A 26206-nucleotide genomic window follows, 5' to 3' on the forward strand; every position below is an offset into this window, starting at 1 on the left:
CCTCCCAAGAAGCTGGGATTATAGGCATGTTCCACCATGTGTGGCTAATTTTTGTATTTTTAGTAGAGACGGGGTTTTACCATGTTGGTCAGGCTGGTTTTGAACCCCTCACCTCAAGTCATCTGCCCCTTGGCTTTCTAAAGTGCTGTGATTACAGGTGTGAGCCACTATGCCCAGCCCAAATGCATGCTTTTAATATGACACACACCTAAGTAACAAACAGAAAAGCTGAAAGTAAAAGGATTGGCAAAAAGACATGCCTGGCCAATACTAACCTAATGAAATTGCTGTACTATATTAGTATTGTAGAAAAGCATATCTTAAGGTAGAGAATATTACTAAAAATCAAACTGCCAATTGATGATAATAAGAAGTTCAAATCATTAGAAATTTGTAATATATCTAAACCTGTTCGCTTCCATAGAAATAAAACAAAAAATGTCATTGCCGTAAAGATAAAAAAAAAACATATTTACCATCATTGTGAGGGATTTCAACACAACTAACAATAATTGACAGATCAAACAGTGAGAAAACAATAAGGATGTAGATTCAAATAACCCAATTAGCAAGTTTGATCGTATGTGTATCAATCACTGTTTTCTACAACTGGAGAATATAAATTCTTTTCAACAACACATGAAACATTTATAAAAGCTGGTAATATTCTAGGTCATAAAGGAAGTCTAAATTAATTCTAAAAAATCAGTAACTTAGAATCAATAACAAAAATTCATTTCTAACAAAACCCTGGATTTTATCATTTGAAACACACACATCTAAATACCTATGAGTCAAAAAGAAAATACTTAAAGAAATTAGAAAGTACTTAAAAGTTAAAACAAAAATAGTGCTTATCAAAATTTATGGTATACAGTTTTAAGTAGTACTTAGAGGAAAATTAATAGCTAAGTTCTTAGTTTAGAACAGAGAAAAGAATATTAATGAACTAAGTAATCAACTTCACTAAATATGCAATTAGCCCAAAGCATGAGAGAAAATAATAAAAATAAGAGCAGGCATTAATAAATTAGAGAACAAACATATAATAGAAAGATTTAAAAAGTGATGAAATTGACAAATGACTGGCACACCTAGTTAAAAAATTGGAAACAATTTTAGAAATAAAAATATATAAAATGACTACAGATACTGCAAATATTAGAACTAATAAGAATGTATTTTAATCAATTGTATACCAACAAACCTTGAAATCTAGGTTAAATTGATAAATTACTAAAAAAAATTAAAGTTAAACTGTCTCAGGAAGAAATAGAACTTTTGAATAATCATTTCAGATCTGAATTTTTATTTGAATTTTAATGATCTCGAAATATATCTGTGGACTCAATGCAATTCCAAGAAAAAAACAAGATTTTTCATGGACTCTGATAAGCTAATTATAAAATTCATGTGGAATAACAAAGAGCCACGACTGGCCTAAGTGATGTTTAAAGTTCTAACTATTAATACAGAGTAGGATGACTCAGGATACACAGAAAATGGAATAAAACAAAACTCAGCTGGGCGTGGTGGCTCACTCCTGTAATCCACTTTGGGAGACCAAGTAGGGTGGATCACCTAAGGTCAGGAGTTTGAGACCAGCCTGATCAATATGATGAAACCCCGTCTCTACTAAAAATACAAAAATTAGCTGGGCATGATGGTGGGCGCCTGTGGTCCCAGCTACTCGGGAGACAGAGACAGGAGAATAACTTAAACTTGGGAGGCAGAGGTTGCAGTGAGCTGAGATTACACCACTGCACTCTAGCCTAGGCAACAGAGAAACACTCCACCACAAACAAACAAACAAACAAACAAACAAACAAACAAATCAGAACCCAGAATTACATCATGCCTGTAAGGAAACCTGACATTTGATTAAGATGGTAATGCACTTTTGAGAAGAATGCATTAACTAGTCAGTGTAAATTATGCTAGGATAATTATTTTCCCATGGGAATAAAAGAAAATAAAGGAAATAAATTCCTATCCTATGCTATTCACATAGAACATTTTAGTTAAAGATTAAGTGTGAAAGTTAATATTTAAAACTTTTAGAGAAAAATATAAGAATGTCTTTGCTACTGTGGAATTTGAAAACAGAAGTGCTAGCCATGAGGGAAAATTTTTATGAATTAAATTATATTAAATTAAAATTTCTATTCATTAAAATATATGAAAAAATTGAAGAAGAAAACAAGCTGCACACAGGAAGATGACGCAATGTAAAGAACAGAGAAAAGATTAATATTGGCATTACCTATAATGTTTTTAAAGTTAGCAATAAAAGATAAATAATCTTCCAGTAAGAGAATGAGCAAAAGACACCAATGAAATCTTTTACCAAAGCAGAAAAAGAAATGGTAAATAAACTGATAAAAAGACTTCCAAGCTTTAGATTGAAATACAGATTAAAAGTTATTAGTTTAAAACACCACGTTGTTAAAAATAACAATATTGGACAATACACTGTTGGCAAGAATAAAGGGAAGCAGGAGTTTTCATTATACGTTGGCACTTATTTGGAATTTTTTGCAAATACTCTCAAATATAGTTTGGTATCATACAGCAAAATTGTGACTCAATAATTTTACTTACAGGCGCATTTAGGAAACTATATATAAATTGAAGTGCATACACAAAAAATTTATGAAAGCATTGCTGAAATTAGCCAGAATTTTGAAAAAAAATTAAAATGTCCATCTAATGTAGAATGGATATATAAATTGTGGTATGTTCAAACATATGAATACCATTCGTGAGTAAACGTTAATATATTAACACTAAATGCATCACCAAGGAGGAACTCAAACATAAGGCTAAATGAATTAGAAAAAGGATAGCACGACTCCCTATAAATTAATTTCAAAATCAGGCAAACCAAACCAAACCAAAACAAAGTAATATATTCTCTAAAGACACACACCAATGTGGTAAAAAATAAAGCACAAGAAAGATATTAAAATAAAGTTCAGAAGAGCTGTGTCTTCTCAGAGGTAAGGGTGTGTGATTAGGTAAAGGAACACAAACTGGAAATGTTTTATTTCTGTCATGGATATGTCACTTCTAAATTTTTTTCTTTAAATTCTATATATTTATAATATCTATTCATTTTGTTTCATTTTATTTTATAAGTTCTGGGGTACATGCCCAGGATGCGCAGGTGTGTTACATAGGTAAACTTGTACCGTGGTGGTTTGTCGCACCTATCAAGTCATCACCTAGGTATTAGTCCAGCATGCATTAGCTATTTGTCCTGGTGCTCTCCCTTCCCCTGCTCCTCAATCCTCCTGACAGGCCCCAGTGTGTGTTTTTCCCCTCCCTGTGTCCATGTGTTCTCATTGTTCAGCTCCCACTTCTAAGTGAGAACATGTGGTGTTTGGTTTTCTATTCCTGCATTAGTTTGCTGAGGATAATGGCTTCCAGCTCCATTCAAGTTTCTGCAAAGGACATGATCTCATTCCTTTTCATGGCTGCATAGTATTCTATGTTGTATACGTACCACATTTTCTTTATCCATTTATTATTGATGGCCATTTGGGTTGATTCCATGTCTTTGGTATTGTAAATAGTGTTGCAATAAACATATAGGTGCATGTGCCTTTATATGATAATGATTTATATTTCTTAGGGTATATACCCCATAATGGGATTGCTGGGTTAAATTGTATTTCTGGTTCTAGGTCTCTAAGGAATCAGCACACTGTCTTCTACAGTGGTTGAACTAATTTGCATTCCCAGCAACAGTATAAAAGCATTCCTGTTTCTCTAGAGCTTTGCCAGCATCTGTCATTTCTTGACTTTTAAAAATCACTATTCTGGCTGGTGCGAGATGGTATCCCACTGTGGTTTTGATTTGTATTTCTCTGATGATCAGTGATGTTGAGCTTTTTTTATATGTTTGTTGGCTGCATAAATGTCGTTTTTTAAGAAGGGTCCATTCATGTCCTTTGCACACTTTTTGATGGGGTTATTTTCTTGTAAATTTGTTAAAGCTCTTTGTAGATTCTGGATAATAGACTTTTGTCATATGAATAGCAAGATTGCAAAAAATTTCTCCCATTTGGTATGTTGTCTGTTTATTCTGATGATAGTTTCTTTTGATGCATGTTCATTTTTAAAATCTGCATTCTTATGTCCATCGCAGCACCATTTGCAATAGCCAAGACATAGATTCAACTCAAGTATCCATAAACAGGTGAATGAATAAAGAAAATGTGGCACACACACAACAATGAAATACTATTGAGGCATTTTTATGCTACATTTCATAGTTAGAATCTTTTTTAAAATTCATTACCACTAGATTAAGAGGATAATTTTATAGTTTTGTTTTGTTATTACTATATTATTTCTAATTTTCTTATGATTCAAAGGAGAATCATATGGTATTTCCTCTTTCATGCATTCCTGTCTCCTTGAAAGGACTTAATTTGCACTAATCATTAAATATTCTGTGATGTTAAGCCCCAATATGATGAATTATATTTAAGGCAATAAGCCTGGAAATAAGGTGAATTAAACCTATGGTAACTAAAGGTCTTTTCCTAGGAGAGTCCCGGTTTATGTCTCTTTTCCTCACATAATTATCGGGAAATCTTTCACTCTTCAAAGTGTTTTAGTTTGAAAAATGATTATATTTCACTACTTCTAAAGCTATCTATTTATGAGGCTAAATAATTTAACATGAATTAGGTTTCCTCCATCCACAGACTAGGGAGAATTCTATGATCCCATGGAAGGTCTTACATTTGTGGAATTGTTCCTAAAGCAAACTGGCATTATTATTAGTGTTATTCATGCTAATAAATTACCAGTAAATTAGAAATTACTGTTTGTGCATGTTACAAATTCAACTGGATAAATAAGGATAGACTATTTTACTTGAAAAATATAGGAAACAGAAATACCTTTTGGTTGGACTGCTTAATTTTTCTTTTTCTTTTCTTTTTAATTTTGTACTTATAGATTACATAAACCTAGAGATGAAATAAATCCTTTCTAAAACATATCTTTTAAAAAGTGCCTTACAGTTGCATCTGATAAATTAAACCTAAAGAGAAAGATTGTGAAGTAAAGCTGTGCTGGACTTAAAATTGAATCAATTATCCCTGCATTTAGTGGTCACATCAATAATAAAAGTAGGATTGTTTAAAACCAACAAAAAAACAGGTTGGCAAAACTTTGAGCATTGACATTTCTAGTATTTCTCTCATCTAACAATACCCTTTAATTCTGAAGAAAATTACAATCTTAAAAAAATCACATTTAAATTATATTATTTAGGACATAAAATAATGAAACTATTATGTTATAAAAATTATGTCAAAATGCAAAAATTATATTTAAGCTGCACTTAAAAATAAATGTAACAAAGCAAAACAATAAAAGAGAGGTGGGAGAAAATGTAGGATTGAGACACGATGATGAATAGAGCACATTTATTTTCCCCTCCTCCTTCAAATTCTATTTAATGAAATGGCAGAATCTATGTCTCCATCTCTATATATCTATATCGATCTATATCTGTATCTGTGTCTATATCTAGAGCTGCATCTGTATCTCATTTGCATATCTACTTATATCTATATCTGTTTATTTCTATATTCATATCAATTTGTATTATATACATATATCTAAATAAAACCATAATGCATTGAAAAATACATAAAACGTATTTAAAAATTGAGCCATTTCTGAATGATTGGAAGCAGGCGGATCAGATACTGGATGAAACCAAATACAAAGGAAACAAAAGCTGAAATATCTTTAACAATGTGGTGCTTTAAAGGAATAACTTTCCATCTGTATTTCAACCTAAAACTTGAGAAGTCTTTTCATCAGTTTATTTACCATTTCTGGTTCTCCTCTGGTAAAATATTTCATTTGTGTCTTTATTCATTCTCTTACATTTTTCTATTTTGAATTCATTAAGTATTCATACTATAAGGAACACTTTTAAAGATTCAAATGCTTTGTGACCATTAAAAGTCATTCACAACCTTTTTTATTATAGGAGGCCATATATATTTAAGCACATTTTTAGTATGCCAAAGAAATACCCATTCTGATTTATTTAAATCATCTTTTTTACAGTGAAAGCATATGGAATTGCTAAAAGAGTCCTGAATGGAATCAGAAGAGTCTGCTGTGATGCCAGTTTTTGCAACAACTAATTCATATGACCTTGAGAAAACTCACCTCAGCTCTCAGGGCTTTCATTTTCTCATATGGAAAACATGCAAAGGAAAAGATCACTTGATAGAGCCCTTAACATGGTATGATCCGTGTTTATGCAGAGATTTCAACTCTGGACCTCTGAAAGAATATGAGGCCTAGAACTTCTCAGTGAATGAAGAACAATCTGTCAACTCTCATCAGATGCTTATTTTACTTTATAAATGGTCAAGTATAATGAAAATTACTTGACCTATTATTACTATTATTATCCGCTACTATTATTCCATCATTTTCCAATTTCTACAGTGAGTTTGGCCTGTATTTTTCACTCAGTTTTTCAACAAGTTGAAATAAGACAGCTTGTTACAATTGTCCTTAATTTCATTAGCCAGTTACCCGAAAATTCTGGCACCTCAGTTGTCTAAAAATTTTGCAAAACTATCTGCGACTTAAGGATTGAGCCAAAGATGGATGTGATAGTACCTTTGGAGCACTTCAGCTTCAACCATCTGTAGTGACAAATGTTAATGTGTATTGAACAATTGTCCAACCAGCTTCTGTCATCTTTACTTTCCTAACCACATTTAAGCTATTGGGTATAAAATATAGAATTTATTATTATTGTATGTTTTAAAGTAAGTTCCTAGAGTGGTCTCACATAATATTTTGATAAGAGAGTCAGCATGGCAGAATACAAAATAGAAGGGCTTGGATGATAGAGCCAGATTCCAATCTGGCTCCATCCTTCGCTGACTTTATAGCCCTGCCTACTAGTCGATCTTTCTGAGCTTCAGTTTTTCCCTTTGGCAACAGGGTGGGTATACAATAAACACCAATCACTCGTTAATCAACCTTAGAATGCTGTGCACTAAGACATCCGGAGGAAAGATCACTATATAAACACAATCTTCATTGGAAAAAGAGAAAACTAGGTGTGGCCCTCTAGTTGAGTTTTGTTGTATTATCATTAACAGTTAGCACCATGCCTGGCACATAGGAAGCCCTCAAAAGACATTTGCTGAGTTAATTAATTATTGTATGGTGAATATCTTATAAGTCACATTGACTTTGGGCTTTTTAATGCCACTACCCGTGCCATTTGATGCATTTGATATGTAGAGAACTGCTACTCTCCCTCTCTGACTATACAAAATTACCTACTACTCAGGGAGGAGCTGAGGAGTGCTTCACTGATCATCACTGCTCTCATTATCACCCTGTTAGTCCAAGACTTCCCTCTGTTCCCTAATCAAATCCTGCTGCTTATACCACTACTGACATTGCATGTGGTGTTTGATGTTTTCTACTCTTATCAGCACTTTCAAATCATTGCCAACCTGAGAGCTATAAAGTAGGAATCTATACACATTTTAAAAGGCATTTCTTTTACTTTTTTTTTTTACTTCTAAATTAAACAGAGTATTTCTTAAGTTCAAGTAAGCTGAGGTGTAGTTTATTGACTATTAGTATTTTTGGTGACTGACTGTTCATGCACTTTTCCATTGTTTAAATGTTTGATTGTTATTTTCTAATGAATTTGTTGCATTTATTTATTTTAATCTGCTCCTTTGGGGGCAGAGCAAGATGTGATTAAGACAAACCATGCATGACTCAAAACAGTGACAGCCTAGTTTCCAGTCTCCCACCTAGAAAACACGGGATTGGCTCTTTGCTTTGCCAAGCTTTCCTGCTTTAGACAGATATCTCACTGTACTTTATTTAATTGCCTCTCTCCTCTCCTGGAGATCTATAATTATTTACATTTTACAGTTGCCATAGCACATATCGATACACATTGAACATACTGCAATTTTTTTAAAATTTGCAAAGGTCACTACTCAATAAAGAGAAATCTTATATAATGGAAAGTCATCAATTTCGGTGATTATAAATGGTATTACTATTTCAGCCCTAAGTGAAGCCACATACCTTGCTGGTCACTAAATATCCTGAGAGCAAAAGCTGCAAATGTCACAGAGAGATTTCATGAATTATATTATAAGCTTTGGATTATTTTCCAAGGTAAAATATGAGTGACCACTTGTTACTTATTTGTGTGTCATAAAACCTGAAAAAAGGATTATTTATTTGCATGCTTAAAGTTTTAGTTTTTTGTTTTACTAAAAATCTATTTCAGTTTGCCTTTTTCAAAAGTAAAAATAAAACACTTATTTCTTGATGTTTACTTGATATTTTGTACCCAGTGTTTATGCAGCATATGAAGAGTTTATAAATAAAGATAAATAAAAGAAATTGAGAGGCTGAGTTCAAAAGTCACGTGAGCCTAATTTACCTGATAAAAACACTCTATAACCAAGATCCACTTTATACTCTTAATCCCTTGCATGTATATAATACCATACTATGTTCAAAGTGCTTTTGTGCAATTCATTTCAATTGATCCTTACTTCATATTTTCCCTCCAATTGTTACATACTGAAGTCAAGACTTGTTGAGTTTAAAAGACTAATACATGGCAGACATAAGACTAATAATGTAATAATAATGGCCCACTTTATTGTGTAGTTTCTGTATTTCAGGCACTGTGATGAGGGCTTTATATCTAACATCTCATTTAGTTTTCACACTAGCCCTAGGACGTAGCTTTAGTATTACTATTGCTCTTACACTCATGAGAATTTTACAGAGGTTCAGGTAGTAAATGTCAGAGTGATTTTAACTCAGTCAGTCTGATTCCAGGGCCCTTACATATTTCTACAGTCTATTTCTCAGAGCATATTAATTAAGATTTTTCTCCCTTTCTTTTCTCTCACCTCACCATCTTTCTTCTCCCTTTTATCACTAATTCTGAAAAAGCCAAAAAACACAGGCGGATTACGATTGAGGAGTTATGCTTGCGATTGAGGAGTTATGCTTACCTCTGTTAACAGTAATTACTTGGGATGGGGGGCAGGGTGGGAAAATTCTTTCACCAACTTACTAGATCCAAGGCAGCTGCTAGGATGGAGGCATCAGGAATTGTCCCCGGCTCACAGCAGTTTAACAGAAACTGGAAGCGTTTCATGCCTTGTCGGATTGCGCCAAGATTCACCACGTTTTTGCTTTTTCCACCATCTTGGTTGGGAGAGAGATGATCATCAAAACTGTGGCAACCTGTAAAGGTAGTGCCATGGAAGAGGAATGAAAGAAAGCAAGTGTAATGGATCATAGGTTTAAAAAAAGTTTCAAAGACACCACAGTGTGTTTTCTATAGTGTTGGTCAGAAAACTTTCTCCTTCATTCCACTTCCTTGCTCTCCACCCTAATGTTTGATTTAAACATATCCTGACTTTTGAGGATCTGGTGACACATGACATATGAAAATGTAAAATTTTACCTAAATATTTAAATATAGTGTTTGATCATTTTACTTGCAGGTCTTCTCTTGAATACTAGTAAGAGCTTTTGGTCTATTTAAAATTATTCTTCCTATAATCAACAGCTTCATTTTTATGGAAGTTGCAATCACTGTGCAATTTCAGACCTGTTACAACAAAGTGATACAGCATTGGTACAGCACTGTGTACACTGTGGACAACATGCTGTACAAATTGATACAGCACTGTGGTGAAAGCAAAAATCTTTTCTCAGTTACAATGCAAAGAATCACTGGCTATTGGAGTTCCAGAGTTTGGGTTGCCACTCTAACAATCTGCATTCATAGTAGGTAAAAGGGAGTGTTTACAGTTATGGGCCTGAGTTTACCATGGCAGTGCACTGCACACAAGGATGTCAGCCAACATATCCACTAATGAAAAAATGTGGGCACCTACTCTATTAGGAAACACATCCTTTGGAAGCAGTTTAAGCCTGGGACACAGATTCGTTTAGACTTTATTAACACCAGATAAAACAATTACAGCAAGGCATAAAAATAATTATCAATCTTGGTCTACAACTTTCACAATGACTCATAATCATATTGACATATGTGAGTATGAAACAACATGATCTCTGGGATTTGTTTTAAAATACATTTAAAAGAGCAAGAAATATAGATGAAGCAAATATGACAATTTCTAAATTACTTTTTGAAAGTGAGTGATGAATATTTGGGATTCATTTAACCATTCTCTTTACTTTTTGCCTATGTTCGAACATTTTCAGAAGCTTAAAAATGGCTCAGAAGATAATTAAAGTATCATCATCAAAATTTCCTATATTTTATTCTTTATGTATATGTTTCTTTTTCAGATACAAATATTCCATATTCAAAAATTCAAAATTCAATAACTTCAGTGCTTTTCAGTCAGTATAGTATTTTTAATAGTATGCAAAAGGAACTACCATGAGAAGAATTTGATGGTAGAAAAAATTCAAGACAAAATCTCAAATGATTCAAAGAAGGAAAGCTACAGATGAGGAACGTACATTCCAAGAGAGCCTTGTTTTCAGGCAGCTCTCTTTCAAAATGCTGCTCTATTTCCTCATTGGACATTACCAAAGCTACTAGAACAAGTAATCCTGTTATTTTTTTATAACTATATGTTACTTTACTATTTATATATAGCCCTTTAATAGTTTATCAAGAATACTTATATGTATATTAAAGGATTCTCATCTGTTAAAAAGTATAAACAGTCCCTTGGAGAGAGATCCAAGATGGCTGATCACTAACAGCTCGGGATTGTAGCTCCCACTGAAAGCGCAAAGAATGAGAGGACGCCACACCTTCACATGAATTCTTGTTGCTCACGCACCAGGAGATTCCCAGCGGAGGAGCCCCATGGGTCGCCAGCGCGACTCTTGTGACCGGCGAGGCGGTTTTGCCGGCGCCTTGGAGCGACGGTTCTTGGTGCAGAGTCGGAAAAGCACCATCAATCTTAACGCCGCTGATTTGGTCGGTGCAGTGGGTTGCTCAGATTTCGGCGCTGAGAATCAGTAAGTTGGACGTCCACTCAGAAACCTAATTACAAAGACGGTGAATTCAAAGACCACAGATGGATAAATTTATAACCAAGGGAGGAAAACGGCCAAAAAAGGCTGAGAATGCCCAAGATCACAACGCCTCTCCCTCAGCGGGGGATCACAGTTCCTCATCAGCAACAGAACAAGGCTTGATGGAGAACGAGTGTGTTCCAATTACAGAAGCAGGCTTCAAAATGTGGATAATGAGAAACTTCTGTGAATTAAAAGAACTTGTTTTAACCCAATCTAAAGCAACTAAGAACTTTGAAAAAAGATTTGACGAAATGTTAACAAGAATACACAATTTAGAGAGGAATATAAGTGAATTGATGGAGCTGAAAAACACAATACGAGAACTTCGTGAAGTATGCACAAGTTTTAACAGCCGAATTGATCAAGCAGAAGAAAGGATATCAGAGGTCGAAGACCAACTCAATGAAATAAAACAAGAAGACAAGATTAGAGAAAAAAGGATACAAAGGAACGAGCAAAGTCTCCAAGAAATATGGGACTATGTGAAAAGACCTAATCTACGCTTGATAGGTGTACCTGAATGTGACGAAGAGAATGAATCCAAGCTGGAAAATACGCTTCAGGACATTATTCAGGAAAATTTTCCCAGCCTAGTAAGGCAGGATAATATTCAACTCCAGGTAATACAGAGAACACCACAGAGATATTCCTCAAGAAGAGCAACTCCAAGGCACATAATCATCAGATTCACCAGGGTTGAAATGAAGGAGAAAATACTAAGGGCAGCCAGAGAGAAAGGTCAGGTTACCCACAAAGGGAAGCCTATCAGACTTACAGCAGATCTCTCAGCAGAAACCCTACAAGCCAGAAGAGAGTGGGGGCCAATATTCAACATCCTTAAAGAAAAGAACTTTCAACCCAGAATTTCACATCCAGCCAAACTAAGCTTCACATGTGAAGGAAAAATAAAGTTTTTTTGTGAATAAGCAAGCACTCAGAGATTTCATCACCACCAGGCCTGCTTTACAAGAGCTTCTGAAAGAACCACTACACATATGAAAGGAACAAACAGTATCAGCCTTTCTAAAAAAATTATCAAAAAGAGCATCAATATAATGAAGAATTTACATCAACTAATGGACAAAATAGCCAGCTAATGGCAGTATTAAACTCACATATATTATTATTAATTCTAAATTTAAATTGACTAAATCCCCCAATCCAAAGACAGGCAATTTGAATAAAAAACTAAAACCCATCAGTATGCTGCATCCAGATCCATCTCACATTCGAGGATACACAAAGACTCCAAACAAGGGATGGAGAAAGATTTACCAACCAAACAGAGAGCTAAAATAAATAAAAAGCAGAAGTTACAATTAAGCAACAAAGATCAAAAGAAGCAAAGAAGGACATTATATAATGATAAAAGGATCAATGCAACAACAAGAAGAGCTAAAGATCCTAAATATATACGCACCCAATACAGGAATACGCAGACATACAAGACTTATAAAGAGACTTAGACTCCCACATAATAATAGTGGGAGACTTCAACATTAATATTAGACAGATCAATGAGACAGAAAATTAACAACGATATTCAGGACTTGAACTCAGATCTGGAACAAGTAAATGTAATTAACATTTATAGAACTCTGCACTTTAAATATACAAAATATACACTCTTATCAGTACCACATCATATCAACTTAGAAGTTTAAAGGAAATCTTGGTTGGCTCCTTGTTTGCTATTCTCTTCCCTCATTTTCTTTCATGTCTCCATTATTAAGGACAATTATAGGCATACCCATATTTAGACTGCATTCTAGCCCGGGCAATAAAGCAATACCCCCATCCTCTCTCCTTCTTCCTCTTTCTCTTTCTTCCTCTTCTTTATTCTTTAAAAAAAAAAAAAAAAAAAAAAAAAAAAAAAAAAAAAAAAAAGTATAAACAGTCCCTTAAACTTTGAATTGAAAAGAGATCCCAAATAAAAAGATTTTTCTTTTTTGTAAATCCAGTTGTTTTATTATTTTTTACTGTAATTAAGATTTAAAATATATTAGGTAATAACTGCCTAAAATTTGTAATAGAATTAATACAAGACCAGACAGATGATAAATGAAGTTATTCTTATTTATCAAATTTATTAAGAACAGTTGCCATCATTTTAGTTAAGGAAGCATTAAGAATACGTATTTCACAATTTTCTTCAATATTTATTTGACAAGATGACCAATTTCAAAAGAATTGTATTCAATATTACTAAAGGAAGTGTCATTTTGATTGAAAGAATTTCAGACATAATGCAGTTAAGAAACATAAGTAAAATAATGAAGTGAGAAGTCATCAAAAACTCACTGACAGCATGAACCTATATTTTTTGTTTCACAAAATAATATGTATTTATTATGGGGGAGGAAATCAGCAGAATCCTATAAGCACAGGACATAAGAATCATGTTACAAATAAAAGCTAATTATAATGGAAAATTTCCATTGTATTTATATAGCATTAATAGATAAGAATATATTTTTGGTACTATTTTTGAGCACTTAGTATGTGCCAAGTACTGTATGAAGTATTTTATAATTAATTTTATTTTTTGCAATAACCCTGTAAGTTTTTTAAACTAATTTTTAAAAGGAATGTATTTTTGGTATGTATGGGTGTGTTGGCCAGGAGAGGGTAGTGGACAGAGACAGAGAGGTAAAGAGACGAGGAACAGGTGAAGGAGCAGGTTAAGTAGCCCCATCTGTTTATACCATGGACAGTTATAAAGGCAAAATTTAAATACAGATCTACTGACCACAAACCTGCACTCTCACCACTATGTCATAGTGACATCTCTAAAATACTAAATGTTTATATGGAAGGAAGTCAAACTTCATACTCTGCTGTAGGTAGTGATTATGTAGAAAAACTTATAAGAAACAATTCCACATTGTACATATTATATTTCTTGGATTTTCTCCTGTAGCTTTAATAATAAACTGATGATAAAATTGTATCCTGTCAGCATTCCATATTGTACTACTAAAAGAAATGTCAAAAAGCAATTTGGCTACAAAATGCAATCTTTTTTTTTAATCAAATTTTTATAGTAACACACTAGAATGTAAGGATGCCTCTTGGCCTCCTTAGCTATAATGATTACTTTTTTAGCCTCAGTATATTTTAGTCGCATATGTTTAATATTTATTTTTTATGTTAGATATATTGAGGTATAATTATAATTCTATTTACATAGAATACATTTTTATAAGCTTTTAAATCCAAGAAGGGATGTATAAAAATATCCTACTTGTTTTTTAATATTCGTTTTAATTGGCAAGTCATTATCATATACATTTATGGGTACAAAGCTTCAGACATACAAAATCTAGTATTTCCTTAAGCAGTATTTCCTACTGTGTTGATGGCACAGCTGAGTACATAGAAGATATGCCATAAATGTGTTGATTAGTTGAAAAAATTGTTCTAATTAATCAAACACCTTTCCTCAAATACAGACAACATGATTTTTGAAATGAAATAATTTCAATGAGAATGAAAACACAGAAGAAAAAGATAGCCGACTTCTGAATGCAATTTCAGTTCTATTTCATGTTCACCAGATCCAGTTTTGATTTACTGAATAACTTTTAAATTTTAAAGAAATTTTATTGGCATTTCATCTCAACTCAGTGATGTTCAAGTACTGCGTTTAAATTGAGGGTAAGAAGGTTTGATGTTTGTTCTCTTTAACAATTTTAAAGAAAGAAACAAAGATATTCTGTAATTAAGATAATTTAGATTAGAAAAGACAACACATCTATCACAGTTGAGTAAGAATCATTTATACACATAGATTACAAACAAAAGAAAGAAACAGAGAGATAAAAAGCAACGAAGGAAAGAGAGGAAGGAAGGAAAGAAGGGAAAGAGCAAGAAAGAAAGCAAGAGGAGGAAAGAAAGAAAAGAGAAGAAAATAAGAAAGGAAGGAAGGAAGGAAAAAGAGCAGGCTCAAAAATAGAATGATGCTTGCACAATTAAGGGCAGTAGTTGTTGCAAAATACAATGTACTTAGATTAGCAGGTAATATTGTTTTGGTTCATTAAGAATAGCTAGAGATACTTATTTTCTGCAAGCAATTCCAAAGCAATCGTCTCACAGAACACCTTTTATAATTTGTAACAAGCAAGAGAACATAGGTAAAGAATAGTGACGTATAAGTTGTATTCTCTTCCCAGCCCAAAGCACATAAAATATTCCAGATATCAATATCAAATATTATGACTTTGTTTTCTAGACATGCAAAAGAAACTGTATTTCAGGTATTATTGATACAAACTCATTATAGAATCTGGCTCTATGAATATTCCATATGAGATCTTTTCAATATGTGAACGGAAGACAAAGAATATATGAAGTAATGGCTAAAATCTGTAGGACTCATGGGAAGAAAAACACAAAGTCCAGAATAAACTAACGTTTGTGAGAAATGCTAATGATTATATGTTTGGAACATGAATAAGAAGGAATGTAAGGGAATTAAAAGGAGAGTGTAAACAACTCAATTATGCTTTTATCTTTTCCACTGAGGAGAAAAATCTACAAATAGGGAAGTACAGTGCCCTGATCAGTTATGTCAGCTACAATGAAATGCCATAGACTGGGTGACTTAAAACAACAAACATTTATTTCTCACAGTTCTAAAGGCTGGAAGTCTGAAATCAGGGTGTCTGCATGGGCAAGTTCTTGGTGATGGCTCTATTCCTGATAATGTCCTCATGTGGCTTTACCTTGGTGTATGCATGCAGACAGACCTCATGTCTCCTCCTTTTTAATAAGGGCATTGAAATCCCGTCCCAAGTGCCACCCTTATGACCTTATCTAAACCTAATCACCTCCCCAAGCCTCTACCTCTAAATACCATCACTTTGGGAATTACAGCTTCAAGACAAATTTCTGGGGGACACACACATTCAGTTCTCAGCAGATAGAAAAGATTCACTTAAGAAGAAATATTCAGGTAGGCATGGTGACTCATGCCTATAATCCTAGCACTTTGGGAAGCCAAGGTAGGAGGATCACTTGAGGCCAGGAGCTCAAGGCCAGCCTGGGCAACATAGCAAGACCCCCATCTCTACAAAAAAAATGTAAAATAAATTTAGTGAGGCATGATGGTGCATGTCTGTAGTCCTAGCTATTTGTAAGGCTGAGGCAGGAGGACCATTTGAGCCTGGGAGTTTGAGGTTGCAGTGAACTATAATTGTACCACTGTACTCTAGCATGGGTGACAGAGGAAGTCCCTGTCTATAAAAGAAAGAAAGAAGAAGAAACAGAAAGGAAGGAAGGAAGGAAGGAAGGAAGGAAGGAAAGAAGGAAGGAAAAAAGGAAGAAGGAAGGAAAGACAGAGAAAGGAAGGAAGAAATTTAAAAAAATAAGAAATATTCACAAAATATGAGAATAACTGTACCACTGCACTCCAGCATAGGTGACAGAGGAAGACCCTGTATTAAAAAGAAAGAAGAAGAAAAAAGAAAGGAAGGAAGGAAGGAGGGAAAGAATGAAGGGAGGGAGGGAAGGAACGAGGGAGGCAGGGAGGGAGGGAGGGAAAGAAAGAGAAAGAGAAAGGAAGAAATGAATTTTTTAAAAAGAAGAACTATTCACCAAATATGAGAAACCCTGAATTTTTTTTAGTTTAAGCCTCAGTTATACTTTAGTGCATAAACAGAACTTAAAGATGTGATTGCAGCTTCAGTCAAATGACATCCAATTAGCAGGACACATACGTGGAGAACACACTTTAGCCCCACACTTCATTCTCAAAAAAACACAGCAAAAATTTCTTTATAATACTGATGTCTGAACAAAAGACATGTTGTCTCTAAAATATCGTGAGGAGTGGAAAGAGTGTAAAAGGACTGAAAGTGACAAATGCCCTGGTTGTTAGGAAGATTTCTTAAAACCACAGAGACTAATAAACTCAATGTTTGGCCTAGCCAAATTCTATAAGAAATAATTAAATAGATAGGAACGTTTTCAAAAGAGAAGTAATCATAGGAATCACTGTAACTTCATTATGCTGAACTAAGCCACGTTCTTCCTTTTGGCAGAGTTGTAAGGATATCATAGGAATGTTTTGGTAAATTCTGATGATGTTTTTGTAGTGATATGGGAAAGTTCTCTGATCACTAGAAAATTAAGTGTATGGTTCACTAAAAATCTGTTCCCACAAATTATTAATCAAAGTCAAGTAGAAGTATTCTTAGAGTTATATCTCTGCATTTGTCTGTTCAGTAATAATATGAACAACTTGGACAAGAACAGGGAAATGTGTATGTCTCTGCAGAGAGATCTTTCTGGTACAAAGAAGAAAAGACAAAGTTCAACTCAGCTTCAGTTCTCTTTTCATTCGTTCATTCATTCTTTTGCTTATTTACTTATATTTTAATCCCAAATACTTCAAAACTATGGGTTCTGTCTTTTAATTTCCTTCCTGGGCAAGTGACTTAACTACCTCCAAAATTAATGAAATAATAAATTTTAATCATTTTTGAAATGAAAAACAAACAATGGCTATATCAAAGTACACCATGATATTCATTCATGTGAAAAAAAGCTGGCAAAAATTAATCAGTACAAACCAATTATGTGATGTGAAAACGGAGAGTGTAATTTTAAATTGTGCTCATACACTTCCTGTAGTCATCAAGCTTAATAGTTACACTATCCACTGTACTAATTAATTTTAAATATGACATATTGCATTTTATCCTAAGTTCCACATTTTGTAAAAAAGCACATCATCTAAATAAAAATACATAATAACAAGGAATCAGAATGGTGATGAATCTAGAGACACTCACATGCAAGGAAAAGTAAAGAAATCGAAGATGTTTAGCTAGCAGCGGTGAGATCAAAAGAGAGAACATGAAATGGATAATGTATAGAGCTTGCATGATGTGTGTGTGTGAGAGTGTATGTGGTGCATATGTGTGTGCATCTTGGTACAGACATCATAACTAGGACTAATGAATCAAATTTATGGATGAGTATGTTTTCAGAATGTAAGAAAAAATTTTCTAATAATTAAGGCTGCCTTGCTCTGGGACAGGTTGCTTTGTAAAATTATAAACTCCCCCTCAGTGGAAGTGTGCCGAGGGTGGCCGGCCACCTGTCAGGGATATAGTGAGCAAAATTTGTAAGTAGATAGGTGGGTAGATAAAAGGATCTCTGGAAGTTTTGTAAAGTTCTTAGATTTTAATAAACGATAGAACAGCAAAAGAGGCTGAATCTTACTCTGCAAACCCAGTGCCTATCAGAGAGTAAGGAACATAATAAGGCTTCCATAAATGTCTGTTGAATCAAATTGCAAACAGAGAAGCTATAGATAGTGGTAAAAGACATGTATGAGAAAGAAATGAATGAAAAACAAATGAAAATAGACTATGGACCACTTAATCTAATCACGTTTTTGTTCATGTGATGAAAGTTAAATAGAAGTCTTAGGATGCATGACATTTACCAAGACGCTTGAAGAAATTTTCCTCTTCATCTCTTCCATTTTCCATTCCACTTCCTGGCCCACCTTCAGAAAGCTTCACAGCACTGGTGAATTTGACCTGGAAAAAAAAAAAAAAGCAAATTAGAGAGATAACAAGATTCAAAGGTATGTCTTTGCGGTTAGATCAATCCTTGACTTGAAAATGAGGTGTTTAGAATATGACGATTACTTTGCTCTTCTGGCTTCCACATCTGATTAGTTTAGTCATCAGTATAGCTCATTCCCATGTGCCAAAAAGACATCACTGTAACTAAAAGGAGGAACCAGGTCCCAGATTAAAAGCTAAATGATCAGGTGCTATAAAAATAATTGAAATATTCTTAGAGTTTAAATCTGATAAAGTCCAAACTGAAATTTATGAATAGCAAGACACAGTCATTGTTTACAAATACTGTAATTGAGAGGCAGACCAAAGTGAAAGATAGCCAAGTAGAATACTTTAAATCTCTGTGAAATAATCAGTATATAATTCATTTATAGGGGGTATGATAATTAAAATATATAATAACATGCTTCTCTTTCTAAGAATTAAAATATGTTCTTTATCTTGCTTTTAGGTCAAGAGTACTAAAAATTTTCCACACAGCAAGGGAGCTATGGGCCACACAAACTCAAATACTTGACTTATTATTTTTATTTTTTAGCAAATAGAAGGTAAGGAAGGAATGATACATATATTTTCTAAATATCCTGTAGTCTTGCATACTATTTGTATAATTTCAAAATATCACTTTTAAAACAGACTAGATAAAAGAAAACTGTGTGATTCAAAAACAAAAGAATGTAAGCAAATAATTTGTATACATATAAGGAAACATAACTCATATCATATGCTGAAAATTAGGCATACAAATGACCAGGTCATGAAGCATCCACAGGGAAGACTCCTGGAAGAAATCTTATGCTACTCCAATGCTTCACAGTATTATGAAGGGACAGTGTAGTGAAAAAATTCATCTTGAGTTTCTTCTTTCCAATACAGATGATGGTTCAGATGGTGCCAGCAGTAGTGGAAAAAGGATGAATGATGTGTGTCTTAATATGTAAAAGGAATCATTTTAAAATTATTGGGTCCTTGGATAGAAGTTTGAGATGTCAGTCATTTCATAGGTGTGCTAAAATTTAAAAATTGCTGAAAAATAATGTCTACATACACTTCCATATCTGCATTATGATTTTATATAATTTTTTGGCCATACTTTTCCTTTTTCCTCTTCATGACAGCCTACTACTTAAACATTTTAGTTTTCATTGATTAACTCAGTTTCCAAAGTTAGTTCATCTGGAGAGTTTCTTCAGCTTTTCTTTATTTGGCCCCTGCAGGTGTTTGGCATTTCTCAGCCTTCACATATTTCTATCAGCGACCTCAACATTCACTTACATAAGTTATGTCCTGTTTACCTTGGAGCTTTGCCTGATGAAAGAGAGTCGGTCCACAGAACTGATGTCCAAGAGGTCCTCCACACCATCTGCCAGGCCTGAGAGGGATGATCTTTTCAGCCAGTTCCCTATTTAATAGTTAAATCATTTAGATCAATGTAGCATTTTCTACACAATGGATTAAACAGAAATGTCAACATAAGCCCAACAAGCAATTAAAGTTACATGGCTTGGTATAAATAGAAAAACAAATTGTTTTCGATGTACATGCTTTGAATCAAAATGTTCAGTGTTAGACTATAAAATTACATGAGCATGTGGGACAAGCACAAAAAGCATCTGGGTTGAGATGAAACCATCATCCATCCAGCTTCACATCTCCCATTAAAGCCTGTGAATTTTACCTTCTAAATAGTTCTCAAATGTGTTCACTTATCTCTGCCTACATGGTTACCACCCAGTTCAAGCTTCCATTTACTTATACCTAAACCTACTAGCTAACTTTCCATCTGGTCTCCCTTATCTACTCATGCTTCCTCCAGTATGATTTCCATGCAGTGATGTTTTGGAAAAAGTTTACTTGCTTGAGTTCTCTCCTGTTCAACATCCCAGCTTGGCTATCTAGGGATCTAGAATGAAGAGTCAACCTGACCTGGCCCCTATCATTCTAACATAGCCATACAGCCACTCATTCCCTTGTTTCAGTTCCTTCACTTCCCTCTAGCTTCCTAATATCTTTGCATGTAATGGCTACCTGGAGTGTTCTCCTTCCCTCTCCCAATTATCTTGCAGATCTTAGTGCCACTACCACTAGCAAGCCTTCCCTAATTTCTGCCGCCTCCCCCATATTCAGGTTAGGTCTCATTGTTGCATGCTTTCGTAGCACTATGTATATTTCCTTCATAAAATTCATAGTTTGCAATTATACTTAGTTGCATGATTATTTGCTTTAATGACTGTGGTTCCTACTACACTGCAAGTTTAGCAAAATTGGGAGGCTGTGTGTATTTACTCACTAATTCTTGATGGCTAATGTAGTGATTGCACACACAAGAGGCAGGTAGTAGGGTATTGAAAAATACATGTGGAAAAAAATGAATGAATGAATGAATGAAGTCAGTCTAGGTCTTATGATTTGAATGTCTTCTTTTTCAGGCATACTATGAATTACTGAGTTGATCTGAGGACATGGCTGGTAATAAGATAATCTATAAAATACAGACATACTTTTACCTATGGGGAGTTTAAGCTTCTTCCGGAGGGAAATTCTGCGTGATCGTGAGCGGGCGCGTCGGTCAGAGGTGGTCCCTGAGTGGGCAGTGGTGCATTCTGAAGTGTCCTGCTCAGACTGGCTGCTGGTGTCACTTGCTGCACTCTGGGACTTGAACATCTTACGCCAGAAATCTTTCCTCCCCAGGTTGGCCCCTTGCATCTGCTCATCGCTGTAAGCAAGCAGAGGATAGGGTTAAACTTTTGACACTTGAGAAATTCTCCTAAATTTCTTTCAACTTCCTGTCAATGATATTTAGGCAAATCATGTAACATGATCTTTCGTGGGCTGAAATATGGGACGAGTGGGCATTGAAGTGGGAGGAAAGAGACCAAGGTTGATCTTCTGAGCTCTTCTTGAAAATAGCCATGTCTCAGCTATAATTTGAGGTGGTTGACTTTTCTCAACTTTAATAAAAAGAGTAAATATTGCAGGTGTTTATCTGCAGGTGTGAGACATAATACCAGAAGCACTTACAATAACAGTAAATGCTTAACTTTTTATTAAAGATCCCTGAGGCATGTGCAGTACTGTTCTTCATTCCCCACCCATCACCCTAGTGTAGTATCACACCGTACCCAGGAAATGCATTATCCTACAGCCAATAAGTCAAAGAAATGACTCAGTAGGACAAATAGGAACACCTGCTAGTGGATTTTTGCCTAGGCTATTCCACAAGAGGAAAAAGACAAGTGGCCAATAATATGCAGATTTTAATCTCACCAGAAATTTAAAAAAAAAAATAGGCAGCTGAAGTAAGACCTTTATTTTTACTCAATAAATTAGCAATGATTAAGGGAGTTCATGGGGGTTCCAGGGCGGTGGGGTGGGAGGGCAGGGAGCAATGATTACTATCATACTCTCAATGGGGAGATAAAATGATTCAACCTCACTTGAAAGTAATTTGGCAATGTGTTATCCAAAGCTTACATCATCAACCTTGACAGAGATATTCAATTTCTAGAAAGTAATCTCATTGAAATCATGGGACAACATACTAAGATGTAGGTACAAGAAGGTCAAATACTCAGGAAGTTATTATTGGTCAACTTTAAAAAGGAGGAAAAAGTCTAAATATTCAAAACCAGGGAAACAGTTGAATAGATGATGAGATTTCCATATGGTGACATACTCTGTAGTCATTATAATTTTATTTTAGAGGACTATTATATGAAAAATGTTCACTATATACTGCAAAGTGAAAGGGCAGCAATGAAATGGTTTAAAAAGAACATCACCAGGTAAACTGGGGGAAAAAGTAAACATGGGATCACGTACACATGTGGCCATGTTTCTGAGTGTGGTTTTGTGTGCGCACATACTCAAAAACGCCCCAACATAATACACCAAAAGTTTACAGATATTATCTCTAGTTGGTGGTATTTCTATTTTTAAACTGCTTTCCCTTTATGTTTTTCTGTGTTTTCTACATTTGTCAGCTTGAGCAACATATATTACTGTAGTAATTTGGACAGGAAAAGGTACAGAAAATACTCTAGCAATATTTAATAAAACGTATTTATGGGGTTTTAAGTAATGATTTGCTTACAAGCTATGGAGCTGAGTCAACCCAAAATTTGACAGAACTGTGTAAAGCAATTATTTTCTGCAGATATTTATATGGGTATTCAAAATTTCTTAAAATCTCATCAGAGTACTAAATATTTAAAAATTCTTTTTTAAAAAATAAGGCATTCTGTTCATCAAATGTAGTATGAATTTTAAATCTTTTTTCTAAAGTTTGATTTCTCAGTTACTTTTTATCAAATGACCACAGAGTATGAAGCATTTCTCGCTTTTGGCAAAGGCATGGCATAATGATAAGTGTACGACTATGTGGTCTGGCTGGAAAAACATCCAGGGAGGCTATAATTTCTCAGTTTCTTCAATAACATGTTATATAGGCTTTGTCTAATGGTGTGTATCAATATTGAGTTTCAGAGAAATGAGGGCATAAAACTGCTTTAATATGAATCAAGGAATGTGACTATTATTTAAGAAGGAAGAAGACACAGGGCCAGAAGGGGAGGAAAGGAAAGAGAAAGAGAAGCTAGAGGAGGAACCAGTGTTACCTGAAGTAACCACTCATCTTTCTCCAGTGCTAAAGTAGGGGAACATCTGACATGCTCACCTTCTGGGCCCAATAGGATCATGAAAAAGTTCCATTTTTGACATTTTATGACATCTCTTTCAGTAGAAATATTTATGTAGAGGCATATTAAAACATATATCTTTACATAAGAAGAATGAACAGAGGTGCTAAATGCTAAGAAATTAGGTGGTGTTTACAGAACACTGAACAAAGAGAATATTTTGGAATCTAGAAAACTTAATCACCTAGAAATACACAGCTGATTTACTGATTGATTGATTGATTGATTGACTGAGATGGAGTCTCCCTGTGTCACCAGGCTGGAGTGCAGTGGCGTGATCTCTGCTCATTGCAACCTCTGCCTCCTGGATTCAAGCAATTCTCCTGCCTCATCCTCCTGAGTAGCTGGGACTATAGGTGCATGCCACCACACCCAGCTAATTTTTGTATTTTTAGTGTGAGACGGGGTTTCACCGTGTTGACCAGGATGGTCTCAATTTCCTGACCTCATGATACGCCCACCTTAGCCTCCTAAAGCTGGGATTATAGGTGTGAGCCACTGCACCCTGCCAGTTTTATTTTTTAAATCCGATTTGCCCATCCAATCATTCTCATTGATCAGATTAGCTCAATAGTTGCTGGTATTAATTGAAAAGAAAAATTGTCTCTTTTTTTTTGGGCAGACTTTTCATACATAAAGCCTTTTAACTAGTTTTGTGGCTATTCAACCACTGAACTTTGCCTTTGGCATTGATTTTCTTTTTTCTGTAGACCTTATGTTTAAATTTTTACCACGTCTTTAAAGAGAAAACTAAAACTCAATTTTAAGAAAGAAAGCTAAAGAAACAAAAACTTAATAATAAATAATAAATTAAATCGGACAATTTTATTCTTTCATTGATTGATTGAATTCATGAAATATAGATTAAGTGCTTATTATGGGCAAGTGCAGTCTCCATGCTGGGGGTATAGCCATATGCAAAAACTCATATGAACCCATGAATCGATCTACTTGAAAACTAAATAAACAAAAAATTTTATTTATCACAAATTTGTATTTACGATAAAATCTCTAACATTTTGAAGTGCTACAAGAACTGTGTGGGCTTTTTTTCTTTGAAGATTTTGTTCACTTGCTGTGAATTACCAAGGTCCTATCTGATTGCTGTTTGCTTCTCACTCTGATTTCCCTGACTGTAAAGAAAGGATACCATAATACTTAGAATATTCTGCATAATTCCTGAAAGAAAAATCACTTAATATGCAGTAAGGTTTTGTGAAGCAGAATGGAATACCTAAAATGAAGCACATGTTTTCACTCCACTTGTGGATTAGCAGTTCTCAAAAGGAGAAAAAATACAAATAAAACTTGCACAGAACTAGGCTGTACACTTAGTGTCAATGGTAACCCTTATATTTTCTTGGGGCACTAATTTAAAGATATTTTTTATTTCTCCATTATAAAAAGTGTAGATTAACTGATGTCAGGGGCCATTGGAATGGATCTCAGGAGAGGACCAAGGTACTGATGTCAGAGGATGTTGGAATGGATCTCAGGAGAGGACCAAGGTACTGATGTCGGAGGATGTTGGAATGGATCTCAGGAGAGGACCAAGGTACTGATGTCAGAGGATGTTGGAATGGATCTCAGGAGAGGACCAAGGTACTGATGTCAGGGGACGTTGGAATGGATCTCAGGAGACGACCAAGGTACTGATGTCAGGGGACATTGGAATGGATCTCAGGAGAGGACCAAGGTACTGATGTCAGGGGACATTGGAATGGATCTCAGGAGGGGACCAAGGTACTGATGTCAGGGGACGTTAGAATGGATCTCAGGAGAGGACCAAGGTACAATGGGTACGTACAGTCTATATTTCAACTAAGGGTGAGCACTGGAGAAATTTTTGTTACTTCTTTTAGCAAAAGCTTTATATTGACAGCCATTCATACATTTAAGTTTTTAAAAAATTATAAGTGATTTTAAGTAAGAACCTGGATGGCACCCCCAGACCACCTGGTATATATGCCATTTGGAGATGGGAAATGTAGTTAGGAAGCCTTCTTATAGGCACAGACTGGTTATTTGTGATTTGGCCTGGAGAGGTTAGTGGCATTGGGAATGAAATGTCAAGGGTAGAAAAGATGCAAGTTCAAAGGAGACGAAAAACAAACAGAGAGCAGTTTGGAAAATAGAAATTCTTCCAGTGTGAAGTGCATAGCCTTCTGCATTAGAGACAAAACCAGTGCTACTTACTGCTCTGGAGTCTGTGAGGGGCGACCGGACATGAAGCTGCGACATTCCTCAGGTGCAGAAGATACCTGGCCTTTATCCACAACACTTCCTGCCTCTGACCTATGCAAATGGTGCATTCCAACAATTACAACAGAGCAGGATACCAACTCCTAATACTTCATATACTTCATAAAATAAAACACTCTGTTGTAGACAACTTTGCAGCTTGTGAACTTTATGTCACCAGGAGTCTATGTTGTATGGAATTTATACCACACCATTAACTCATGACTTAGCTGCCTTTTTGCTTCACAATAGCACCATTATTGCAAACAGAGTCATTAACTGCAAGCAGGATTTTAAGTGTAGGAGTTTCTTTTAATTTTTAAGTGGCATTTAATATATAATAGGCATAAAATAATTATATGTTTACTAGAAGGAAAAACAACAGGGTATTACTTAACCATTTGTCTTTTGTCACATTTAGAATAGATTTTACTGAACAGGCTCATATGGTATCAGTAATTGCTTTTCCTTTCTGAATAGAAGTGTAAATTATGTACAGAAGAAACTAAAACAGGTAGCATTTTACTGTTTAATTAAGAGCTATGA

At 34.7% G+C, this 26206-nt stretch overlaps 1 protein-coding gene across 13 annotated transcripts in view; it reads right to left on the reverse strand.

Moving 5' to 3' along the window:
- UNC80 (unc-80 homolog, NALCN channel complex subunit) overlaps positions 1 to 26206 on the reverse strand; it is a 225708-nt gene that overhangs the window by 134407 nt on the left and 65095 nt on the right. For 10 of the 13 annotated variants that reach the window (XM_003925592.4, XM_074399089.1, XM_003925591.4 and 7 more), the window contains exons 18-22: positions 25616 to 25714; positions 21224 to 21438; positions 20018 to 20124; positions 18578 to 18674; positions 9125 to 9297 (exon numbers count right to left, since the gene is read on the reverse strand). In XM_003925592.4, coding sequence (XP_003925641.1) covers positions 9125 to 9297; positions 18578 to 18674; positions 20018 to 20124; positions 21224 to 21438; positions 25616 to 25714 — 691 coding nt within the window. The remainder of the gene's footprint in view (positions 1 to 9124; positions 9298 to 18577; positions 18675 to 20017; positions 20125 to 21223; positions 21439 to 25615; positions 25715 to 26206) is intronic. The other 3 variants (XM_074399092.1, XM_074399091.1, XM_074399088.1) reach the window with 1 other exon arrangement.

This window comes from Saimiri boliviensis, chromosome 5 (assembly GCF_048565385.1).
Source record: "Saimiri boliviensis isolate mSaiBol1 chromosome 5, mSaiBol1.pri, whole genome shotgun sequence".
In the NCBI taxonomy this organism is placed as follows: Eukaryota; Metazoa; Chordata; class Mammalia; order Primates; family Cebidae; genus Saimiri; species Saimiri boliviensis.